General features: G+C 61.6%; 9 protein-coding genes across 9 annotated transcripts; all 9 read left to right on the top strand.

Moving 5' to 3' along the window:
* Positions 1 to 621: 621 nt before the first annotated feature.
* On the top strand, positions 622 to 1446 carry LMJF_01_0090 (conserved hypothetical protein; the record flags this gene model as incomplete). The annotated part of the gene is made up of 1 exon (XM_003721481.1): positions 622 to 1446. The coding sequence occupies one exon, from the start codon at positions 622 to 624 to the stop codon at positions 1444 to 1446; it is 825 nt and encodes a 274-aa protein (XP_003721529.1).
* Positions 1447 to 2978: 1532 nt separating this feature from the next.
* Positions 2979 to 3692, top strand: LMJF_01_0080 (conserved hypothetical protein; the record flags this gene model as incomplete). Its single annotated transcript, XM_003721480.1, has 1 exon — positions 2979 to 3692. One exon carries the CDS (start codon positions 2979 to 2981, stop codon positions 3690 to 3692), a length of 714 nt encoding a protein of 237 aa, XP_003721528.1.
* An 865-nt stretch (positions 3693 to 4557) lies between these two features.
* LMJF_01_0070 (conserved hypothetical protein) lies at positions 4558 to 6354 on the top strand (the record flags this gene model as incomplete). The annotated part of the gene is made up of 1 exon (XM_003721479.1): positions 4558 to 6354. One exon carries the CDS (start codon positions 4558 to 4560, stop codon positions 6352 to 6354), a length of 1797 nt encoding a protein of 598 aa, XP_003721527.1.
* Positions 6355 to 7418: 1064 nt separating this feature from the next.
* On the top strand, positions 7419 to 8168 carry LMJF_01_0060 (conserved hypothetical protein; the record flags this gene model as incomplete). Its single annotated transcript, XM_003721478.1, has 1 exon — positions 7419 to 8168. One exon carries the CDS (start codon positions 7419 to 7421, stop codon positions 8166 to 8168), a length of 750 nt encoding a protein of 249 aa, XP_003721526.1.
* Positions 8169 to 9282: 1114 nt separating this feature from the next.
* Positions 9283 to 11280, top strand: LMJF_01_0050 (putative carboxylase; the record flags this gene model as incomplete). The annotated part of the gene is made up of 1 exon (XM_003721477.1): positions 9283 to 11280. The coding sequence occupies one exon, from the start codon at positions 9283 to 9285 to the stop codon at positions 11278 to 11280; it is 1998 nt and encodes a 665-aa protein (XP_003721525.1).
* Positions 11281 to 13662: 2382 nt separating this feature from the next.
* On the top strand, positions 13663 to 14232 carry LMJF_01_0040 (hypothetical protein; the record flags this gene model as incomplete). The annotated part of the gene is made up of 1 exon (XM_003721476.1): positions 13663 to 14232. The coding sequence occupies one exon, from the start codon at positions 13663 to 13665 to the stop codon at positions 14230 to 14232; it is 570 nt and encodes a 189-aa protein (XP_003721524.1).
* A 1005-nt stretch (positions 14233 to 15237) lies between these two features.
* On the top strand, positions 15238 to 17244 carry LMJF_01_0030 (putative MCAK-like kinesin; the record flags this gene model as incomplete). Its single annotated transcript, XM_003721475.1, has 1 exon — positions 15238 to 17244. The coding sequence occupies one exon, from the start codon at positions 15238 to 15240 to the stop codon at positions 17242 to 17244; it is 2007 nt and encodes a 668-aa protein (XP_003721523.1).
* Positions 17245 to 18865: 1621 nt separating this feature from the next.
* LMJF_01_0020 (conserved hypothetical protein) lies at positions 18866 to 20515 on the top strand (the record flags this gene model as incomplete). The annotated part of the gene is made up of 1 exon (XM_003721474.1): positions 18866 to 20515. One exon carries the CDS (start codon positions 18866 to 18868, stop codon positions 20513 to 20515), a length of 1650 nt encoding a protein of 549 aa, XP_003721522.1.
* Positions 20516 to 21602: 1087 nt separating this feature from the next.
* LMJF_01_0010 (hypothetical protein) lies at positions 21603 to 22601 on the top strand (the record flags this gene model as incomplete). The annotated part of the gene is made up of 1 exon (XM_003721473.1): positions 21603 to 22601. One exon carries the CDS (start codon positions 21603 to 21605, stop codon positions 22599 to 22601), a length of 999 nt encoding a protein of 332 aa, XP_003721521.1.
* Between the last annotated feature and the right edge of the window lie 1220 nt (positions 22602 to 23821).

Here is a 23821-nt window from a genome sequence, read left to right as displayed (position 1 = left end):
CCTCACGGTACCGCTCGCCAGATGGGGGAGAGGCCAGCGGCACTACACAACCTGTGCGTCTTGCGTGCTCGTTTCTTGTCTGGGTGTCTCTCATGGGAGTGGCATCCAGCCGCGGATGTGCGCCGTCTTCATCTTCTTCTGCCCACCGGAAGAGGGAGCTCAGCTGCATCATGAACCCCCTCAGCAGCAGCGGCAGCGCCGTGTTCCAGACAAAGGCAAAAGGGTGCCGTACGGCTGAAGAGCAGCACACCCACTCACGCACACACGTTTCCTTCCCACACATGTGTGCTCTCACGCATGCCGAGAGGAGGCGAGAGCGGCGGTGGCTGTCGGACCATAACCGACACACACGAACACACACACACACACACACACACAGAGAGAGAGAGAGAGCTAGCTGCGTTGGGGCACGCGTTGTCTTTGAGCCGACGCCATCCCCGTCCGCCCCCAAAGCCATCGGCCTCTCTCTATCTCTGTGCAGGCGCGTGTGCTCTCTTCATCCTCTAGTCGTTGCCCACAACCGCTTCCCTTCTCTTCTCACTCCGCACAACACACTCCGGCACGCGTAGAGACCCTCTTCAAGGCGGCACACGTCTAACTGCGACTCCCCGTCACCTTGATATGACCACCATCGCCGCCCTCGCGCGCACGCTGCACGGCGGCGCAAACGTGTACAGGTCCCGCCTGGACTGCCTTAAGGTACTGCACGCCGTGGAACAGTCGTCGCCGCCGCCGCCGTGGTGGACGCCAGACTGCTCCAACTTTGTCCGCCAGGCCGAGGCGCTGAGCACGTCGGCGAGTGCTACTGCTGCGCGCAAAAACCCTGTCATCGTTGTGGAGGGGTTGGATGGCACTGGAAAGACACTCGTCACGCGCACGCTGGCGGAGAAGCTGTCGGGGGTGGCAATAAGCACGCCGCCGCCGCAGTTTACCGAAATCCGGAACACCTTCCGAGGCCAGGAGGAGGCTGTCGCGAGAGCCTTCTACTCCGCTGCCAACTACATCGCGGCCGAGGGCATCCTGGCAGCGTCGCAGTCGTCCGTGGTCGTGGTCGACAGATGGTGGTGCTCCACCTGCGCTATGGCGCTGGCGAACGGCTGCCTCTATGACAGTTTGCCGCCCAGCGGCGCTGCGGTGTACCGCTGGCCAGAGGACTTGCCAGCGCCGGATGCCGGGTTTTTGCTGTGCGTCGATGAGGCGGTGCGGGTGGCCCGTATCCGCAGGCGTGCCCCTGAGGACGCGGAGGAGCGGCGCCTCTCCTCGCAGCGTGAGATGCGCTGCGTCGCGATGGAGGCGTACCGCCGCACCAATATGCTGATCGAGGTAGCCGCGCCGTCGTACCGCGTTGCTGTGAACTCCATCTTGCGACTCCTGCCTGAGAGCGGTGTGACGCATTGTGCCGCGCCCTTTACGCAGGCGGAGCTCGATAGCATCGAGCCGTTTTAGGAGCCCGTTCCTGAGGCTGGGGAGAGGGGTGCGGGCTTGGTGTTTGGTCTTCCGCGTGCCCGTTTTCTCTGCTGCGTGCTGCGAGGTGGAGGCCGCACCCCACTCCCATCGCCTGGTGCGAAGCAGCGCAAGACACACACGCGCTGCAGCAGCGCGCCGGCTCGGGCATTGCAGCACGGCTCCTGCCTCAAACGCGCCCGCACACCCACACATACATGCACGCACCACCTCACAGCCGCCCCTCCATCATGCCGGTCGCCACTCCCCCCACCTCCCCCCTTGGGTGCATCTCCCCGTCGCGGTGACACTCACGCCCCCGCACCCCTCCCCGTGGGCCAGTGTGAGGAGCCGGCTGCGATGCGCTCGAGCCGCGCTGTCGCGCACCGCCCATCGCACGGACGGTGCAAGCCTGTGCTCACTGTCGCGGGGTGGCTCGGACGCAGCGCCATGCACGACAGCGCCGCCGGCATCCGCGGCGCTACGTCGCGCTGACCTTGCCCTACGTCGTAAGGGCCCACCCCTGTCAGCACCAGAAGTGGTTTGGCGTTGGCAGGGATAGAGGGGGAGGGGGCTGCCGGGTTTCCGCGCACAGAGAGAGAGAGAGAGAGCGGGGGTGGAGGGGTGCGCTGGGCCCTGGGATGCCACGCGCGGAGGTGCGTGCCCCTCACCTCCCCGTCATCACGGGGGAGGTGAAAGGGCGAGAGGAGACAATGTGAGGAGGGACCCTACGCCGCGGGTGTGCCCTGCGCGTGTGTGTCCACGTTGTCTTTCTCGTGGTCCCAGGACGATGTGATGGTGCTTCCCAATTTTATGCTCCTCGCAGCATCGCTTGGGGCTGCTTGGGCTCGTGGGCCTTCGCTCTCCCTCCGCGGATAGGACGACACCCTCGCCGGCACCCCATGCTGTGGAATCAGCACGACGAACTTTTACCCCTCCTTTTTCGAGCGTCCCCTCCCCGCGTCTTCGACCCAACCTCTCCATCGCAGAGGCATCGGAGAGTCTGACGCAAGGTAGATGTTACCGACAGCGTGCAGAAGAAGAGAGAAGAGCGATGCAAACGGGGGTGTCACGGCTTCGCGTGACTCGCGGTATGCTCGTGCTTACCAGCGATAGAGAGCGAGAGGGAGTGACCGCGTCTCCGCCGGCAGTTCGTTGCTCTCGTGGCAGGCGCGGACCACTTCTTGCACGTTGACGCCTCCGTGATGACTACGGCTCTACAGCACCGCCCCTGTTGCTCTTCTACACGCCCGCCACCCCGCGGGCGAATGCCATGGGGGATCTCTACAGCTCTTCTTCTTCTGCCTCTTCTCGACGCGTCACCACACACACACACACACACACACACACACACACGTGGGTGCGCGACTTGCACTTCGCCTCTTGCCTTACGAGTCTGCCAGCCGTACGTTGCTCTTGTCGTCTGGCTTAACAAGCTCCTGTCCCCGCTGTGTTTGCGCGTCCGTGGGGTTGCGGACCGTTGGTTCTCCTGCTTCTCTATCACCCTTCACCTTGCACGTCACACCCTCTTATTAATGCCCGACGCCTCCTCTACCACGGTGGTGGCCGCCCCTCCTGCCAAAGAGAGGTCGGGTAGCAGCGGAGGCGTGCTGCTGCCGCTTACCGTGGCCGGAGCTGGCCTGCTGTGCCTATGGAAGGCCTTCCAAATTTGTTCCGTTCCCGTTCACCCGCGTTGCGTGACCGTCGTCTACGACACGCGCCGCAAGACGGTCTTATGCACCTCGGCGGATCGCGAGATGCGCCGGGGCTCACTGCCGCGGGTGTCTCACTTCAACGTGTCTATGTACTTCGGGTCCGCGCTGATGTACTGGAGCGGGACGCGGCTGCTGGTGCCGCCGTCATCCTTCTTCGGCGTCTTCACGCTTCCGCGCAGCGTCCTTGAGGAGCCGGGCGAGTCCGTGAACTGTGCCGTGGAGGAGGTGGCCGTGCGCGACGGGACCGTGAACATGATGGTGACTGTCTTCTACACCATTCCCTTCGACCAGGTGGAGCGCTACCTTGCCGCCGTCGGCCCTGAGCCACCGAACGAGGTAATCGGCAAGGCGGTCGCCCACATTGCACGGGTGCGGTGCGCAGAGCAGTCGGCCGGTATCTTGCTCAGCAAGACCCGCCGCGAAGCGTTCATGGGTCCGTACAAGGACCACCTCACCTCGAAGCTCATGTCAGAGGCGGCGGTGCTGGTGAGGGACGTGGCTGTGGAGAATGTGGTGCTGCTCGAGGGGGGCTAGCGATGGCGCCAGTGCGTTGCCTGCGTCGTTCCACCCTCGCACTGCTGTCGCCTGCTCCTTCCTCGACTCCTCACGTTGCTGCCTGCGCAGCATCATCACAGCTCTCGCTCTCTCGCTCTGCCTGAGCGTGCACACGCGTGTCTGCGCTTCTTCGATGGTTTCGAGGTGGGCCTAGTGGCCGCTGAGCCCTTTCTTCTCCTGTAATATCTGGGATGCTCTCCTGCCGAGAGCGCCCGCACACTGGTGCACACGCATGAGCACACCCACGCGCATGACGCTCTCCCCTTCCCGTTCGAGTTCCCTGTAGTGAGTAACGGCGGTGTTGTGCTCACCGGCAACGCGGAGAGCCCCCTTCCGCACTCACGCTCCAAGCTCGCTCTGTGGTTCATTACCGCAACCAAGAGAGAGAGAGGCGTGCGCGGCTTCGCATGTCCCCTCACCCCCTCCGCCCTTCTGCCCCATGCCTACCCACCAACCTCGTCGGCTTTCTTTTCTCTCCTCGTCCGCCAGAGCACCCTCAGCGCCCTCGCCCTCGCCCTCGCCTTCCCCTCTCACCGTCATCATTACTGTCACCGTCACCGTCACCACCACCACGGGTTGCATACCAGTCTTGCTGGTGTTCTCCGTTGCTCGTTTTTTTTTTGATTCGCACAGGGGCATCCGTCGCGCTGTGCTGTCTATACAGACACCCACGCACGGCTCTCTCTTCCATCGCACTTCGCAGAGGCAGACGCACGCGCGCGTACGCCTGTGCACGTGTGTCTGTGGGTGTGTCGTAGTTGTGCCTTCCACTTCTCCCCTCTCCTTCCGCCTCTCCTAATCCATTACACGCTTCCCTCCGTCCCCCACCCCAACGGTTGCTCGCATGTCTTCTGCCGAGTTTCTGCGCAACGTAGATGCGCGCACCACCATCTATCGCTGGGAGGCTGCAGGGCTGGACGAGTTGAACCGCCAGAACAAGCTCTCCTCCCTCCCTTTCTGGATTCCGAATTCTACGACGCGACACCATCAGTTCAGGGTCGTGCTGCTGCGCGGGTTGGTGCAGACCGCGACCCCCGCCAGCGACCCGTTTGGCGTACTCGTCGAGCTTATCGCGCCTCCTCCGCCGGCGGTGAGGACGGCGAACGTGCCGGCAGCATCGGACGCAGTGCCGTCTTCCTCGTCCTCCGGTGGCTGCCCAGGCGGCTGCGCCGTGACGTGCGAAGTGCTCCCCATCGACTCGGTTACTCCAACGGCGGCGGAGGAAAAACAGCGCAGGCGCGATGACGGGACTGATGCGGCGCAGAGAAAGGCAATCACGTCCACCAAGATGGCAGTACTGGACGCGAACAACGCACAGGTGAGCTTCCCGGACTTCATTCCGGCAGAAGTGCTACACAACACGCGCTACGTCAGGGGAGCACCGAAGTCCTTCACGCTGCAGATCACTATCGAGACGGGCATCAGCGTTCCGCTGCACCAGGCCGCCACGACCGCCTTCTCGTTCTTTTCCTCCCTGGCGACGTCGGTGGGTCACTTGCTTGGCAATACCGCGCAGCTCTACCACGAGGGGCGCGAGAGTATCAGCAGCGCCATTCTCGCCCCCGCCGCGTCGGCGCTGACGCACCCCTCCGCACTTTGGAACACCACCACGTCCTCGCCGTCTGCGACTGTTGCCTACGTCGCGACGGCGCCAACGAAGACCACTGCTTCGACGGCAGCTACTCTGCCGCCGTGGGAGCAGCCGCCGGAGGAGTGGCGTGACCGCGTCGCTGAGTGGCACTCTCTTGTGAGCGAGCGGTTGCCTGGGCTGGGCGGTACGTATCGACATGGTGTAGAGAAGGCGCTCTCGCCGGACGAGGCGGGGCTGCTGGCGGAGGTCGGCCTTGTGGAGGCGGACTTGTGGGCGCTTCACAGCCTGTTCGACTTTGACCGCGATGTCCAGGAGGGCCTTCTCGCCTCTGCTGAGGTGCGGGCGCATCGCTATCGCCTGGTTCCGGCCCGCCTCAAGGAGGTGACCTTCTGGGCCAACTACTTCTGGAAGGTGCACTGCGTCGGCCAGTGTGTGACGGAGCGGCAGGTGGCGGCGGTGCTTGTGGCACTGTGCATGCCTTCACGGTCTGTTCACGCAAACCTCTCCACCCCTGTAGAGGTGCTGCCGCACATCCTCGATGGCGAGGAGGCCGCCGCTGTCGTGGAGGACTTCGTCAAGCGCGGCGAGGCCGCCGAGCCGTGGTGCACCGTGGCAGCTGAGACGGCGCGCCACTGCAGAAACGTACTAGATACCGCGTCGCAACGCACCGACCTTGCACCCAACACACGTAAGCACGTCGAGTCGACCCTCTCCAGCTTGGAGAAGGTGTTGCTGTGGTACGGCAATGCGCTGGAAGGGCCCACGGATCCGCCTGCTCTGTCCCTCGACGCCGATACGGGCGCCGCCGCCGCCGCTGCTGCTTCAGCGGCACCACTACAGATGGAGAAGGCGCAGACCCCGCCGAGGCAGCAGCAGCAGCAGCAGCAGCAGCAACGAGAACCATCTCCCACAGCCTCCCCGGCCGCCGCCGTGCCCCCTGCAGTGGAGACGGCCACACCATCGCCCCGCGACGACACCAGCGGCGGCTTGCGGAGCGTCAGCCAAGTCGCGTTTATGAAGATGCCCTGGGAGGAGGAGGACGATGTATAGGAGTGGGTGGTGTCAGTGGGCTGATGTAGCAGAGCATCAAGCGAGCCGGGGAGTGGGAGCACTCTAGGGCGGTGAAGTGTTAGCGACGGCATCACTGCGTGCTGTTGCCGCATTCGAGCTTTCACTCTTTCTATCTGTGCGTGTGCACGTTGCACTGTCGACGCGATATCGTTTTTTCCTCAATGCCCCACACGCAGCCCCCCCGCACACTTCTCCTGGTACCACCGCCATCAACTCGACTTCCGTACGCAACCTGCCGTCTTCGCACGCTCCTACTCGCCTTGGGGAGGGGGAATATGGCCTTGTTGGAACACCTGCGGATACGTTCACGTGTAGAAGGGGACGTGTACGCGCACGTGGCAGTGCACGACCGCACCTGTCTGTGTGTGCTTGTGCTGCCCCATCCACCGCGTGCGTCTATCTTCTTGCCTCTTCTACACCATGTCAGCTTCTCTCTCTGTCTTGTGTGTTGTCGCGTTGGGCGTGCGTGCTGCTATGCTTATTACTTTAGTCCTCAGCTCTTCTCTCTTCTCCTCACTATATCACGCAGATGATAGTTCTCCACCCTCTCTCCCCCGACCCATGCGACGGTGCGCACCGAGAGGACCTCTCGCGCCATCTCCCTTTCTCCTGGTGCTCGTGTGCACGCGTTTTTTGGCACCTGGCGGAGGGGTCTCTGCTATGCCCCCCCCCCCTCGTCCTCTGCGGACATCTCTTCTCCCTCCGCCGACTCACTGGCGCTCGCGCCTGCTCTCTGTCGAACGCGTTGCATCGTGCACGGCGCTCGCTCTGCATTCGCGCCTCTGCGTCCACCCTCTGCTGTCCTCTCTCCCGCCCCTCCTTTTCCCTTTCTCCGCTCAGTAGAGCGCTTCTTCATCTCCTGTACGCGCAGCACACCGTCGAGAGGGGTGCGCGTGCGTGTCGTTGGACAGTAGGCTGTTCTCGCTGTAAACCATCTTCCCGCCTGGAGGCGGTGGCCAACTCGTCCGCCCTCCCACACCCGCCACACCGTTTCTCGCGGTAGTGCACATAGACGTGGAGCGCACGGAAGGAAAAGCAGAAGCATGCGGCGACTGCCACTCTTTTGCAGACGCCCCAGTCGCTGCTGCGGCGCCACTGCTAGCGGCAGCGGCAGCAGCAGTGCCGCTGTCCTCGCCGCCTCGGCAGCGCCATCGGTGTTGGTGTTGGCCGCGCGCGGCATTGCGACTAGCGGTCGTGTCACGAACGAGGACCGCCGCTGGTGGCTCGTGCACCTCGAGTGCGCGCCGGATGTGACACCCGGCACGTTCGTCTCGTGGCTCGACTGTTGTGGCACCCACACCACCAAGAAGTTGATCGAGCGCAATATTTGGACCATCGAGCAGGTAGCGGAGCTCGACTCGGACCGCGTCGACGAGCTCAAGTACAAGGAGGGCTGCCTGAAGATGGACGTTGTCTGGGAGCACGCGCGCACCATAATCACTCCGCTGAAGCAGCGCGAGGTTAGCGGCGGTGTTGAGTCGCAGCTGCAGAGTCGCATTCTGGAGCTGCGCAAGAAGCGTGAGCTGGAGCGGCAGCGCGAGTTGCTTGCGAGGGAGCGGGCGACGGTGAGCGACAAGCGTGAGGAGACGCTGCGGCGGCTACGGGAGAGCGTTGCCGCCAAGAAGGCGGCGCTGCGTAAGAAGCTGGACGAGCAGCACGGGGAGGCGACACCAGCGGCCTCGGAGAGCGCGTCGACGGAGGCGCATAGGGGGACCGCAGAGGCAGCTGTGGAGGATGAAGCTGTAGGCAATATTGTGGATCGAATGAGTGGTGGGAACCCACCTCGTGCGTAGGCTGGAGTGCGTGTGTGCGTGTTTCCGTGTGCGGACATCGGGTCCACGTGCGTTGCTCTCTGAGAGGTGCTGTGACGGTGGGCTCATCAAGGGGAGAGAAAGAGAGACGGAGAGAGGCCGCGTGCGGGGAAAAGGTCAGCAGAGGCCGAGAGGTGCGACGGCGCCAGCGGATTCGCAACAGGGAGCGGGAATGGGCGAGGAAAGAGTGCGCAAAGTCTGGGAGAGTACTTAGCTCATACAATGACGTACCCGCGCCCCTTCTCCCCCTTCCCTCGTCGACCTTCTCTGCGGACGGCGCCTCTGCTGTTCATGTCCCTCGTCTCCCCTACTGCGCCCTCGTAGCAGCGCCACCTCACCAAACCACCATGACAGTGCTATCTGAGGTGGACAGGTTGAGAGCTCTTTGACCGTAACCGACGTTGATGTGACTCTCACAGAAACGCAAAGACAACACAGAGAAATCGGAAAGAGGGAGGAAGCGCACAGCCGACCACTGCGGCGATGACGCGACCGGCCCAACAGGCTCAGAAGCACGCGAAGGTGTGAGCAGGCGGGGGTGGTGGTGGGGGAGGGGTGGATACGGAAGACGGTGTGCCTTGGACGAGCGGTGTGGGAGAAGCCTCCCCGTTACGCTTCTCCTTTTTTTTTTCCCTTTGTTGCCCTCGTGCGCATCCCACACACCACACACGCCCGCCTCCGACCGACCCCCCCCCCCCCCCCCCCCCCCCGGGACTCTCGCTCACCTCCCAAGAAGAACGGCAACGGGAGCTGCAGTTCTCATACACATTTTTCTTTGACGGTGTGCACTACCTTTAGCTTCCCTACTTTCCTCCCTCCCGTTCACGCCCTCCCGCTCACTCCCTCACTCGCATCCGCGACTCCGTCGTCGCCCCCTCCCCTCCCCCCGATTTTCCCACACTTTTCTCGTCTTCACAGCCGCCGTGTCCCAGCTCCGCCTGCGCTCGTCTCAACCCCCCTCCACCCCCCTCAACATCCCCTTCTCCCAAAACGCTGCGCCTTTTTTTTTTCCACTGTCTGTGTGGCGTTGCACCGCTGCTCGACCACCCCGCGCCCATCCATCGTACCCACCGACAGAACCGATTTCCAACAGACCATGCCTGCTCCGATTTTCGACAAGGTTCTCGTCGCCAACCGCGGCGAGATCGCCTGTCGTGTGATGGCGACCTGCCAGCGCCTGGGAATCAAGACGGTGGCTGTCTACTCCACCGCCGATGAGCAGGCCAAACACGTGAAGGTGGCGGACGAGGGCGTCTGCATTGGCCCCCCGGCCTCCGTGGAGAGCTACCTGTGTATTGACAAGATTGTGGATGCCTGCAAGAAGACGGGTGCTCAGGCCGTTCATCCAGGCTACGGCTTCCTGTCCGAGAACGGCGAGTTTCAAGCAGCCTTGCACAAGAATAACATTATCTTCGTTGGCCCAGACGCGCACTCTATCGAGGCGATGGGCGACAAGATCGAGTCGAAGCGACTTGCACACAGTGCTGGCGTGACGTGCATTCCTGGCTTCATCGGCGAGGTGAAGACGCACGAGGACGTGCTGAAGTTTGCGAGAGAGGTCGGCTACCCGGTCATGATCAAGGCTTCCGGCGGTGGTGGTGGCAAGGGCATGCGAGTAGCGTACAATGACAGTCAGTGCGTGGAGTACTACGACATGTGCAGGGAGGAGGCCAAGGCCGCCTTCAACAGCGACAAGATGCTCGTCGAGAAGTTCATCGAAAACCCGCGTCACATCGAGATCCAGGTGATCGCGGATCGCAGGGGCAACACCCTGTACCTGCCGGAGCGCGAGTGCTCCATTCAGCGCCGCAACCAGAAGGTGATCGAGGAGGCGCCGTCGGTCCTGTTGGATGCAAAGACCCGCAAGGCCATGGGCGAGGAGGCTGTCGCGATGGCGCGAGCCGTACAGTACGTCAGCGCCGGCACGGTCGAGAACGTCGTCAACCCGCAGAAGCAGTTCTACTTCCTCGAGATGAACACCCGCCTCCAGGTGGAGCACCCCATCACGGAGGAGATCACCGGCATCGATCTCGTGGAGCAGATGCTCCGTGCCGCGGCAGACCTGCCGCTCAGCATCACGCAGGACGACATCAAGATTAACGGCCATGCCACGGAGTGTCGCGTGTACGCCGAGGACCCGATGAAGAACTACTTCCCATCCATCGGCCGCCTCACCATGTACCAGGAGCCGACCGGCCCCGGCGTGCGCTGCGACTCTGGCATCATCGAAGGGTCGCAGATCTCGGTTTATTACGACCCGCTCATCTGCAAGCTGTCCACCTGGGGAAAGGACCGCGCGGCGTGCATCGAGCGTATGGAGAAGGCGCTGGACGAGTACGTCATTCGCGGCCTGCGCCACAATATTTGCCTCCTGCGCGACGTTGTCACGGAGCCGCGTTACCAGAGTGGTAACCTCACCACCAACTACCTGCCGGAGCAGTACCCGAACGGCTTCAAGAAGGCAGAGCTGACCGCGGAGGAGACGCAGCTGATGTATGAGGCGGCAGCCTGCATGCACCTGAAGCGCGAGCGCACTCACTACACCCAGGGCATCGCTCCGTCGGAGCGTCAGTTCTACGTTTCTGTCGGCGCTAGGCAGGAGGGCGAGATGCCGGTGTACGTCCAGCAGCTCGACGATTCCCACTTCGAGGTCGCCGCGTCGAAGAGCGGCCCGTTCAAGAAGCTGGAGATGGCGTGGAAAGTCAGCTACCCGATCATCCGCGTGAACGATGGAGAGAAGGAGACGGTGCTGCAGTTCTGGGGCACCAACGAAGTGACGTACGGCATCCAGATGAAGGGCACCACCTTCGACGTGAATGTAATGAGCGACTTGCAGTCCGTGCTGGGCCACTTCGTGCCGGCTGTAGAGATCACCGTCAACACGAAGCAGATTCTGTCGCCGATGCCAGGTGTCATTGTCGCCATCAAGGTTCAGCCTGGGCAGACGGTGGTCGCCGGTGAAGAGCTTCTGACGCTGGAGGCCATGAAGATGCGCAACAAGATCCACGCTCAAGCAGACGGCAAGGTGAAGGAGATCAAGGTCACGCTCGGCGCCACTGTGGAGGATAGCGAGGTGCTGGTCGAGCTTGAGTAAAACGAGTTCATCACATGGGCACTGCGTTTATGCGTTCATGTGTTCATGTGTGCGCGTCTGAGCCTGTGCGTCGAGCCTCCTCTCCTCTCTTTTTCCCCGCCTCCGCCGCGCTGCGCGACTACGCGCACACGACTTTGATCCATGGACACACACACACACACACACACACACACACACACACACACACAGAAAAACGAAACCCGATAACGATGCAACGGACCACCGACGGTGGGGGAGGGAGCGGCGCTCGGGGGGGGGAGGGTGTGGGGCGACGAAAAAAAACCGAGTGAAACTGAGCGGCCCTCAGCACATGAAAGCATCCTCCTCCCACCCGTCGTTACGCGTGTGTGTATGTGTGTTGTATGTATGTACCCATGTATGCGCGTGTGTGTACCACGCCTGCATGGCGCTGCCTGCCGCTTCCCCTCTCATCCAACTCACCCCCTCTCCCCACACCCCCTCACATGTCCGTTTGTTTCGACACAACGAACATTAAAACGACGAGCTGCCTCCCCCCTCCCCCTTCGCTTTCCTACCCACCCACCCACCCACTGACTGACTGACTTTCCCCTGCCCCTCTCTCAGCAGTCTTCGCTGACTGAACGTTTTTACTTTCTCTCTCTCTCTCGTCGTTTCTTTCGCCGCTTCAGCTGCTCTGTGCGTCTTCTCTCCGCATCCCTCCATGCCCCCTCCTCCACCTCCCCCCTTTCCCCTTCTCCTCGCTGAGTCCTTGTCGCCCCTCCTCCTCTCTCCGACGCACCCCCCTCCCCTCGTGTGTGTCTATGGATGGTTCACGATTCTTTCCAGTGGTGGCGGCACACACGCCACAAGACGTGACGAAATAGGCGTCGCGAACGTGGCACATACACTGCCGCGCGAAGTGACGCGTTGTGATGGCTATGATGGCGCACGACGCTGTGAGGAGGAGGGGGCGTAAGGAGGACGAGGAAAGGGGGGAGTCTCACCGCGTATAGGCCAGCGGCGCAACGTGCCAATGACACGGTGAGCAGGCAAAGTGAAGGGAGGGGCGGCATCGAAGGACAGGCGACGTTTTTCCTGCTGTGTTCATTTTTCGACTTAGTGCACACTTCCTTTGTGGGTTCTCTCTTTCACTATGTCCTCGATCGGTTATCTGGTCTCCCTCTCTCCCTTCATCTCCCTGTGTGTGTGTGTGTGCGCGCATGCATGCTCTTCCCTGCTTTCCCTTTCGTTTCTTGTTCTACTCTCCGCTTTCGTCTGCGTCTGCGTGTCGTGGCCTCTACGCGCTATCCTCTGTGTGCGTGCCGTCTCTGCCTGGCTGTGTCTCGTCCTTCTTCCTTTTCATCCCCCCTTCTTCTGTCTCGGGTCGTGCTCTATGTCTGTCCTCCCCGACGTCGGGCACTGACTGCCTGCGCGAGTGTGCGCCACCGCCGCGCAGACATGAGGGGAGTCAGCGCTGCATGGGGCCCCTGTCGCTCGCACGCACCCGCAAACAATCTCTCTCTCTGGGCCTTCGTCTTGCATGGAGGCCGGCCTCATCAAGAGGACGATGTCAACAACATCTTTGCTGTGCCTCCCGCTTGACCCCCCCCCTCTCCTCATTCTGCCGAAGATGATGAGCACCACTTCGCTCCACCCGGCCTGTGACCCGCTGAGTAGAGCGGTGCTGAGCTCCTCTTGCAGGGCAGAATGGGGCGGGGGGGGGCCACGTGCAAGGCACGACCCCCTCGAAGTCCAGCGCTGGCAGCCACGCTTGGCCGCTTGTTGGTGCGCGTGTTTGGCAGCGCCGCTGCCGCCGGAGACGTGAACGCGTCTTGGCGTGCTCAGTTGGGCATATGCTTGTGTATGCTTCAGCCATATCCGTCCCACCTCTCTCTCTCTCGCACAGACGCGCACCGCAGGCAGTGAGCAGAAGCCCGCGCGGCCACGTGTGTACGCGCGTGCTGCTCACATTGCTTGTCCGTTCTCCTGCTCAGCCGCCTGCTTCTCTTCCTCGCACCTTCTCCATGTAATCCTCCTCTTCCTTACGTATCTTCACCCTCTGCGCACGGATGCCGCTGCCGCCGCGGTGTCGACACAGCCACGGTGGCGGCCCTCGAAACCAAAGCGAGGAGAGGGGTGGATGCACCCACCCCCTTCCTTCCCTCTCCGCACCGTGCACCGCTGCTCTCAGTTTTCTCTTTCTCACGGGTCTGTCACGCACCGACGTGGTACGCCACAACACCTTTGGTGTGGCTTCTACCGCGCACGCCCATCTTCCCGTTTGGTCTTCCTCCTGCGTTCATCTGCGCCACGCGTTAGGCGTGTTGCTCACATCCACGTGGTCCCCTTCCCCTCCCCTCCCTCCCTCCCTCCTTCCCCCGACACATCACGCGCGCGTGGGTCCGTGGCGTCTCACACAGCATGAAGCGAGCGCGTTCTCCGTCGGCGGACAGCACCGTCTCAGCCTCAGCTCCATCCGCGGCCTCTCTATCGAGCACCGCGGTCTTTGACCGGTCGCCGTCCTCGTCTTCGTCCCTTTCGGCCGTGGAGGAGAACGAGGAGCCGACGGCAAGGCCACTTCTCTCGATATTGGAACCAGTGCTGGCGCAATTGAAGGAGGGGGAGTTGTTCGCTGACGCCCTCCGACGGTACTCGAAAGAGAACGCCGCGGCATTCGAGGCGCTCGCCCAACTCCATCAGGAGGCTATGGCGCAGCACGAGTTTGTGATGATGCGCATGACGCGCGAGGCGATTCTTCTCAGGGCTCTCGAGGAGGCCCGCCGCACCAGCACCACTCTCCCACACGTGTGGATGATGCGGTGGAAGGCCAAACCAACTGTCCAGCACGGGCCCTTTACCGACGACGCCATTCAGCAGTGGGGCCGCGACGGCTACTTTGGCAAAAAGGAGGCGGAGCTTCGTGACATCAACGGCGTCGGCAAGTCGTGGCGGCCGGCACTGTCGGTGGCGCACGGCCCTTGCGTGGCTTAGCAGCCACCTCCTCTCGCTTCCCCACAGCACCGTTCTGCACAGGCTTCCGGGCTACCTTTTCTGCAGCCCCGGTGCGGCTCTCTGCGTAAACACGTACACCCCTCTACGCATGCGCATGCAGCTCCGAACAGGTGTCCCTGTGGGAGATTCACACACCCCTGCCCTCCTTCTCAGGCCTCTTAGGCGCGGGCAAGTAGTGACAGTCAACTGCTGCGATCGCACTCTGCCCGATGCGTGGAGGGCGCATACGGCACCGCTGCCGCTTTCACCCATGGCACCACGACGACGACGACGACGCCGACCATCACCATTCCCATCCTCCTCCTGCTCTCTCCGTATTCGCTTCCCATCTCGCTGTTGCCTGTTACACACCCGCCCATCAACGGGACCGTCTGACGCCCTCGCACCACACCCTAGTCCTCGACAGCACCCCTTCGCCTCCGTACCATCTGCGAGCGAGGCGAGTGAGGGCGAGTACGAGTACGCACACACACACACACACACACACACACACACACACGCACATTCACAGAAAACACACGCATGCATGCATGCATACAGGTGCACACGTCCTCCTTCCGTTGTCTGTGTCCGTCTCTCGTTCTCTCCTCGCTGCCATCCTCATACAGAGACGTTCGCACGACGCACCGCCGCACTTCTTACTGCAGATCCCGCATCTGCACCACGAGGCACCTTTTCATGCGCACGCACGCGCATCATCGTCTCCGTCCCTTTTCCTTCTTCTCCGTGTCCTCCTCCGCTTCTACGAGCTGCCTGAGCGCGACGCAAGCAAGTGCGCCGACCGTCAGTCACCGCCTGCTCGACTCCCCGCTCGTCTTCTCTCCACATCGGTGGCGGCAAAGGACCCGCGGCACCCAGGCCGCTTCGGCTGCTTCCTCGCGTCTCTCTCTGCCCCATCTTAGACTCTTTCTTTGTTGACGCTCTCCTCCCCTTTCCTCGCGAAGCGTCCGTAAATTTGTGAGCGTGACGGCCAGTGCGTCGCAGATGATGTCGGCCGAGCCGCCGTCGTCGCAGCCGTACATCAGCGACGTGCTGCGGCGGTACCAGCTGGAGCGCTTTCAGTGTGCCTTTGCATCGAGCATGACCATCAAGGACCTCCTCGCCCTGCAGCCAGAGGACTTCAACCGCTACGGCGTCGTAGAGGCGATGGACATTTTGCGGCTGCGTGACGCCATCGAGTACATCAAGGCTAATCCGCTCCCCGCCTCGCGCTCTGGCAGTGACGTGCTCGACAACGACGGCGACGGCGACGGCGAGGGCGACGACAGTACGCCGGAGGGGAAGGAGGGGTGCTCGACGGAGCGCCGGCGGCAGTACACAGCACGCGGAACCACAGTCCTTTGCCGGTCGACCGACACCGCCGAGGAGGTGAAGCGCAAGAGCCGCATCCTCGTCGCCATTCGCAAGCGTCCGCTCAGCGCCGGGGAGCAGACGAACGGCTTCACGGACATCATGGACGCCGACAACAGCGGCGAGATTGTGCTGAAGGAGCCAAAGGTGAAGGTCGACCTCCGCAAGTACACCCACGTGCACCGCTTCTTCTTCGACGAGGTTTTCGACGAGGCCTGCGACAACGTCGACGTGTACAACCGCGCTGCCCGCGCGCTGATCGACACCGTCTTCGACGGCGGCTGCGCGACATGCTTCGCCTATGGACAGACAGGGAGCGGCAAGACACACACGATGCTGGGCAAGGGCCCCGAGCCGGGCCTCTACGCACTCGCCGCCAAAGACATGTTTGACCGCCTCACGAGCGACACGCGCATCGTCGTTTCCTTTTACGAGATCTACAGCGGGAAGCTCTTTGACTTGCTGAACGGCCGGCGACCCCTGCGAGCCCTCGAGGACGACAAGGGCCGGGTGAACATCCGCGGCCTCACCGAACACTGCTCTACCAGCGTGGAGGACCTCATGACGATCATCGACCAGGGCAGCGGTGTTCGCAGCTGCGGCTCCACCGGCGCCAATGACACAAGCTCCCGCTCCCACGCCATTCTCGAGATCAAGCTCAAGGCGAAACGGACGTCGAAGCAGAGCGGCAAGTTCACGTTCATCGACCTCGCTGGAAGCGAGCGCGGCGCTGACACGGTGGACTGCGCGCGACAGACACGCCTCGAAGGGGCGGAGATCAACAAGAGCCTACTCGCGCTGAAGGAGTGCATTCGTTTTTTAGATCAGAACAGGAAGCACGTCCCGTTCCGCGGCTCGAAGCTGACTGAGGTGCTCCGCGACTCGTTTATCGGCAACTGCCGCACGGTGATGATCGGCGCCGTCTCTCCGTCGAACAACAATGCCGAGCACACGCTGAACACGCTGCGCTACGCCGATCGTGTCAAGGAGCTGAAGCGCAACGCCACGGAGCGGCGCACTGTGTGCATGCCCGACGACCAGGAAGAGGCCTTCTTTGACACGACCGAGAGCAGGCCACCGTCGCGGAGGACGACAACTCGCCTTTCTACGGCCGCCCCGCTTTTCTCCGGCTCTTCGACGGCTGCGCCAGCACTTAGAAGCACGCTACTCAGCAGCCGCTCCGTCAACACACTCTCGCCGTCGTCGCAGGCCAAGTCGACTCTCGTCACCCCGAAGCCGCCGTCGCGCGATCGGACTCCGGACATGGTGTGCACTAAGCGGCCCCGCGACTCAGACAGAAGCGGCGAGGACGAAGTGGTAGCGCGGCCGAGTGGGCGCCCAAGCTTCAAGCGCTTCGAGAGCGGCGCCGAGCTTGTCGCGGCCCAGCGCAGTCGCGTCATTGACCAATACAACGCCTACCTCGAGACGGACATGAACTGTATCAAGGAGGAGTACCAGGTGAAGTACGACGCAGAGCAGATGAACGCCAACACGCGCAGCTTTGTGGAGCGCGCACGTCTGCTGGTGAGCGAGAAACGGCGCGCGATGGAGTCCTTCCTAACGCAGCTGGAGGAGCTCGACAAGATCGCGCAGCAGGTCGCCGACATCACCGCCTTTCAGCAGCACCTGCCGCCAACGTAGCCGTGTTCATCGTCCTTCTAGGTATCGCCCTTTCTTTTTCGTGTTGTCGGTGTTCGCTGCACCTTTCGCGCATGTGTCTTCTCTATCATTTTTTTTTTATTCATGCGTGTCTGCGCGTGCGTGTGTGTTTGGCCATCAGCACCGGTGCTGCCGTGCAGGTGCTTCGTTCGAGGCGCTGTGTGCCGCTTCCGGTCCTTTACCAGCTTTAGTGGGCTCGGGCTCTCTCTGTTCGTGGTGACCGCTCGCGTGTTTGCGGTCGCCGCTGTTTTAGACTCGGACGCTCTCTTTCATCGCTTGCGCTCCCCTCTTTCCGTTTTCGCTCTCTCGTGCTCTCTGCCTGTCTGTCCGTGTGTGTGTATGTGTGTGGCATACCGTTCGGTGTTCGTTTTTCTCTCCTATCATGTTAGACGTAGATGCAACTCCCCTCCCTCCCCCCACAGCCTCAGCCGCAGCCTCACGCAGCTGCAGTCGATGGCCGTTGCTCCTCCTCTTTCTTGGCCTCATCGATTCGGGCGGTGCTCTTGTGCATTGGACGTGTGGGCGCTGCTTCTTCCTCCATGCGGACATTCTTTCTGCGTGCCCCGTGCGGCCACTCACTCTCTACCTCTCTGCATCTATCCTTGAGCAACGTCTGCATCCAGCACTGGCAAAACCAATGCCGCTGGCCTCTGTGCCTTCCAGCTCTCCGACGCACGTCCAGCTCCAGCGGCCTAGAAGCAACCCCCCTGCTGTTGCCCGCAACAATACGCTTGTGGAAAGGCGACCGCGAAGAAGCCGTTGTCTCTCCCTCTCTCCATGTGTATGTGCACGTGTGCCTGTGATGGCATGCGTTTTAGCTCTCTTCCATTTTCGATGTTTTCATGTCTTGTCTCTTCGGCTTCTCGCTCCCTCTCTCACGCCTCGCTCAACCCCCAACACGGCGCATCTGTGGTTGTCTGTGTGCCTGTTGTAAGGCCCTTGCCATCTACGCCCTCTCCTCTACTCTCCTTCGGACGTCTTTGCGCCCTCGACCCCTCCTCCGCACACGGAAGACGGGGAAGCGAGAAGGCAACCGCCACATGCGCACAAAGTCACCTCGTCCCCCGCGTAGAAGGACAAGTAGAGGCCAGTGTGGACGGGGGTATTCACGTGAGGTCGGTGCGGCTGCCAGGGGTGCAGCAGCTGGAGGCCTCCTCAACGGCATCAACAGATGGCGCAAGGGTAGCAATGTTCTGCAGAGAGAGAGAGAGAGACGCGCGGGTTGTTGATTGCCGACTGTGCCGCGTATGCTTTTGCGCATGCCTCCTGTGTGCCCCTGAAAGCCACACACGAACGTGTCGTGCCGTCTTGTGCACTTTTTCTCTCATCCTTCACGACCGTCTATCCTACTCCTCCTCTCTCCCCCGTCATCTCCCGTATTTCTGCGGGGCTACGTATGCCACCGCATCAGTGCCCCCCTCCTATCCCTCCCTCCTTCCCTCCGCTTATTCGTCTGCTCCGGACTGTGAAGTGTCCCCCCTGCAAACACCTCGCTCACACCGACCGACCTACGCACGGTCGCACAGAGCGGGCCGTGTTTCGCCATCTTCGAGCGTCGCATGCCTCATGCAGTGATTCCCTTCGCCGCCCTCCTCTTCTGTAGATGTTGAGACGCTGCTCAGTGCTACTGAATGATCCGCCACTGGTGAGCGGTGGCCCGGTCGTGGGTCTGATGCGGGACACCGGCACGCGCACAACGATCCGCCCCTCCATCATGGACGCGCAGATCGCGCAGAGCGCGCTGGAGGTGAAGATGTCGAGCCTGCTAGCGCGCGAGATGCAAGCGGAGAAGATGGAGGCGGAGCGCGAGCCTCCGCTGAAGCGCAAGTGGGTGAAGGCGCCCGTCTCTCAGCTGTCGACGAGCCTCTCACGGCGTGATTGGTTCCGCCTGATGAGCTTCAACATGATGACGGACGCCTGGGGGCCCGGTCACACCACCCCCGTAGAGGCGGTGCGGGTGCGCGTGCCCGAGTTCACCCGCAACCCGGAATGCGACGACCCCAACGCCTGCTGCGACTACGACCCCTCCATCGACAAGGAGTTCCCACCCTTCCTCACGCCGGAGCACCGTCGCAAGCACCTCGTGGAGCTGCTTCGGTGCTACGACCCCGATATCGCCTGCTTGAACGAGGTGAAGCGGACCTTTTTCAACACCGAGTTGTGGCGATATGTACGTTTCCTCGGCTACGGCACGCTCTACCAGTCCAGCCGTGGTGCCCAGGTGCGGGCACTCCGCAAGGGTGACAATGCCGCCGCTCCGTCTAACCAGGGCAAGATCGCCGAGGAGGAGGACATCGGCAACGTGCTTCTGTTTCACAAGGGCCGCTTTTTCCCGCTCATGATGCCTGGCCGCGATATCGGCCAGCGCTTCCACTTTGCGCACTTCGTCGGCATGCGGGACAAAGTGACAAACATGACCCTCTACGTCGCCTGCGTGCAGCTCACCGCGGGGGCGACGGCAGAGGCGGCCGACGTCCGGCTGCACGAGGCACGACAGGTGCTCACCATACTTGATGCCCTCGGCCGAAACGACGCAGATCGCTCGCATCAGTCGCACATCGTCTGTGGCGACCTGAACAATCAAGCGGACGATGAGCCGTGCGTGGAGCTCCTGCGCGACAGATTTTTTTCCACGCATGACCTGGTTGGCGGGCCGCGCTGGACGGCGTGGCACTACCGAGACGACGCCCGCGCCGCCGCCTATGACACGTACTACACAAAGAACGTGGAGCAGGCTCACCGCTCCGACAAGGCCTACCAGGCCGAGGAGGAGATCCACCGTTTCCGGCGCAAGGACGCGGGTGGCTACCATGGCGTCTTCTCCAAAGTGCGGCTTGTGCGGGACGAGATCGCGGCTCGGGCTCACAAGAAGCAACAACAGCAGCTGACGACGCCAAAGACTGCGCCAGAGGTGGCGACACCTCCGCCTGCTGACACCGTTGCTGCTGCACCGGCGCCATCGCCAGCCTCCGCACCAGCGCCGTCTGACACCGCCGTCAGGGTCGACCAGCTTGCGCTCTTGAAGGAGAGCCGAAAGGCGAAAGGCATCACGTACAACACACAGGACTTCATTTTCTACGACCCCAGCACGCTCGCCCTGCATCAGGTGCTGGACGTTCCTGAGGATGAGGAGGTGAACGAGGCGCAACTCTTTCCTAACCACAAGCTGCCTTCCCACCACCTTCCGCTCTTCATCGACATCTCCTGGATCGACTCCTTCCCCGATGTCGCCGCACGAACGTTGAAAGAATAGGCGCATAGGGGTGAGAGTGCGTGTTCCGTGTGTCTGTGCCTGTGTGCCTCTACTGGCTTCCTCGCTGATTCGAGTTGTTGTTGTCGCTGGCGGTTTGTCTTTCCATGCTCACATACGGGATACCGACAAGCCCATTGTGCCGCACCGCACGCATGCGCCCTCACTGACACGCGGGACATCATCACTGCCCGCGCCTGGTCGTGCAGACGAGAACCCTCACCCATAGACGATTCGAGAGCATCAAATGGGCGACGAGGGAGGAGTGGCTGCTGCGGCAACGGGAGAACACAACAGGGCGACCGTTAACTCGCCTCGTACCCCTAGCCACCATGGCCTTCGCTGGCGTCTGCCACTCGCCTAGTGTGGTTCACTTTGCACAGCCCCGCCAACAGCGCATGAAGGCGTGCGACTACCCCTACGGTTGTGCTCCTCCTCTCCTTATGAGCCCTCAGGATGCTGCTCCTTGCTCAGGCATCACCTACAACACTGGGAAAGACAGCCCAGGCACCGACATGTGAGGAGCGTGAACCACGCCCCGCATACTCGCCACGCGGCCGCGACTTTGCATCCTCCCTCATCTCTCCCGTGAGATGGATTGCCTGTGCTATTACTCACAGAGAACACTTCTACCCTCTTCCACACCTCCTCCCTTTTCGTTCTTCCCATCTTCCCCTGCCACACATGAGCCCCATCGTCTCCGCACTTGCCCGCTGCACCTGTGCGTACTCCGTGAAGTCCTAGCGGACCCTTGGCGCAACCACTGCCCCGCCTTTCTCCTTCTCCGTTCTCTCGCTTCCTTGCTTTTCTTGTTTTTGTTGGTTCTTCTCCGGCACGCACCAGCGTTTCCACCACCGGCGCGGAGGGGGGGGGGTGGACTGTGCTTGATCTTCAGCGTTCCTCTCGTATTCGTTTTCGGCTTCTTGGCTCACTGTCTTTTTCCCTTCTCCCCCCTCGGCCCTCACGCCCGACATTCACCGCCGGCTCACGCATCACCACTCGCTCGTCCACCGTCTGTGTTCCCGTCCATTTCGTACACTCTTTCTCTCCTCGTTTTCTCCGCTTGTCTTTCTCTCCCGCTGCTGACAAGATGCGCTGCGCTCTCGTCTTCGTGCTGGTCGTGGCGGTGCTCGCGTGTTTTGCACCGGCAATGACGCACGCCTACTCGACAACGTATACCGCGCGCAGCGCCGGCAGTGGGGCCTTTGCCTTCGATCCCCTAGAAATCGATTTCTGCAAGTTGCAGGACGCGGGGTCGCACACGGCCATGTCGACCTCCGCCTCTATTCAAGAGGCTCTCGAGAGTGCCTATCAACGCGAGGGCATTCGCGGCAATATCCCCCTTGGCGGCATGACGGAGCAGGCGGTGTGCGCGGGAACCCAATGCGAGTGGCGGTGGTATCGCGGGCTCTTCCGCACCACCCGCCCGCTGTTCCTGCGCGGTGTCAACTACTGGGGAGTAAACGATGACGCGACTCCAGTGGACAGAACTACTGCTGTGTCGGGCTCCTACACCAATTTCGAGACCAACTACCCGCGTTCCTGGGGAAACCTGAGCTACTGGGGCAAGCGCCTGGTTGTGATGCAGCCGTCCGGGAAGTGGGTGAACACGGAGGTGTCCACATCGTTTACGAATTTCCTCTGCGAGTACTACGTCTACGCCGACTCCGATGGCGTGAATCGGCTTGTGCCCACCTTCCCGGGCGGCAGCGCCATTCCCTTCGTTAGCAGCTCCGGCCACACGTACAAGTACTGCGGCAAAAAGGTTGAGGTAGACTCGCAGAGCCGCTGGATCCTCCCGAAGTGCAACGAAACGTTCCCATGGTGGGGCGGCCTCCTCATTGCCGTCGTGCTCTATATCATCCTGATTGCTCTCATCATTAGCATCTGGTGCTGCTGCTGCATCCGCCGCCGCAACAAAGAGGAGAAGCGCCGCCGTAATATCATCGGATCGCAGTATGATAATCAGGGCGCTATTCCCACGCAGTCGGAGCTCGGGCTGAGCCGTCACAACTCTTTCCGAGGCACCAGCATGTACAACTCCGACGACACCGACTCCGATGCAGATGCGTACTCTTCGCGCGAGTAGACAGGAGGGCGAACAAGAGAAGAACAGCGCATCAGTGACCAAGCGACTCTGCAGAAACATCGCCTCTGCTGCCTTGCTTCCCTTGCCCTTCTCACCTCTCTCCCGCTGGCCCGCTACTGCTGACGTGCGCTCACGTCGACCACATCGCCCCATTTTCTCTCTGCGCAAACTGAATCGCCACTTTGCGCCCGACTATGTGCCTGTGCGGGCGTCTGTGGGCTGCCCTTCTCTCAGTAGAGCGCACACGCTGAACACACACACACACACACATTTTCTCGTGTTGTTGGGCTGCATAGCTTCTTCTGTTTGGCTCCTATTCCTTCTCCGCTTCACACCGTGTTCCGGCGTTTTCACGTTTCAGCTCTCTCCTTTCGCTTCCCTTGCTTTCCCCCTCTCCGGGCATCTATATGTGTATGTATGTATGCGTGTGTATGTGTGTGTGTGTGTGTCTTTGCGCGAGAGAGAGCGAGAGCGCGCGTATGCTTCCAGTATGCACTGCCATCTTCCCCCTTCTCTCTTTTTATGTGACCTTTAGCTGTTCCCTCCTCCTCCCTATCTTTCGGCCTATTGTTCTTGTGTCTGCCTTATGTGTGTCGCCTCTCCTCTGCACTCTCTCCTTCCGTCGGTATCTCTCCTGTCTTTCTGCTTTTTCTCTCTCTCTCTCTCGCTCGCTCTTTGGATCTGGGGTACACAGCACAACGAAGCAGCGGTGAAAGGGGCATGGAAAAGAAAGACGACGGTGACAGAGAGCGAGGCAGACAGAGGAAACGGCGGTGGAGAGCAGAACGGCGCTGCTTGTCATGCCTCTGATCTCTCTCGTAACCTTCTTTCTCTCGTTGTGCTCCATTTTTGGTTCTCGACACCCATCCGTGGTCTGTTTCATGTAATCCGTCTCTCTTTGTCCTCCTCCCATGTGCGTCTCCGCCCATCTCATTCTGTACTGTCTGTTTTCGTTTGAGAATCTCTTGTCTCTCTCTCCCCCTACCTTTCCGCTACCTCATAGTGTCGTCTCCATCGCGTGGCGCGCCGCCCCCTTGAGCGTCACGTCTTGCCGACGGTCAGGCTTCGTCGAGTTTTTGGCGGCACTACTTCGCTTCTCCGCATCCATCGATGAATGGCATGCCTATGCGCGATTTAGTCGAGGGCGACTCTGCACTTCCGTTTTTTTTTTTGTTTGTTTCCCCTTCGTTGACCAACGATGAGGCTGCTACTGGTGATGC

Source organism: Leishmania major, chromosome 1 (genome assembly GCF_000002725.2).
Source record: "Leishmania major strain Friedlin complete genome, chromosome 1".
Classification (NCBI taxonomy): Eukaryota; Euglenozoa; class Kinetoplastea; order Trypanosomatida; family Trypanosomatidae; genus Leishmania; species Leishmania major.
The sequence above is the reverse complement of the archived record's forward strand: the minus strand, read 5'-3'. Positions and strand labels throughout refer to the sequence as shown.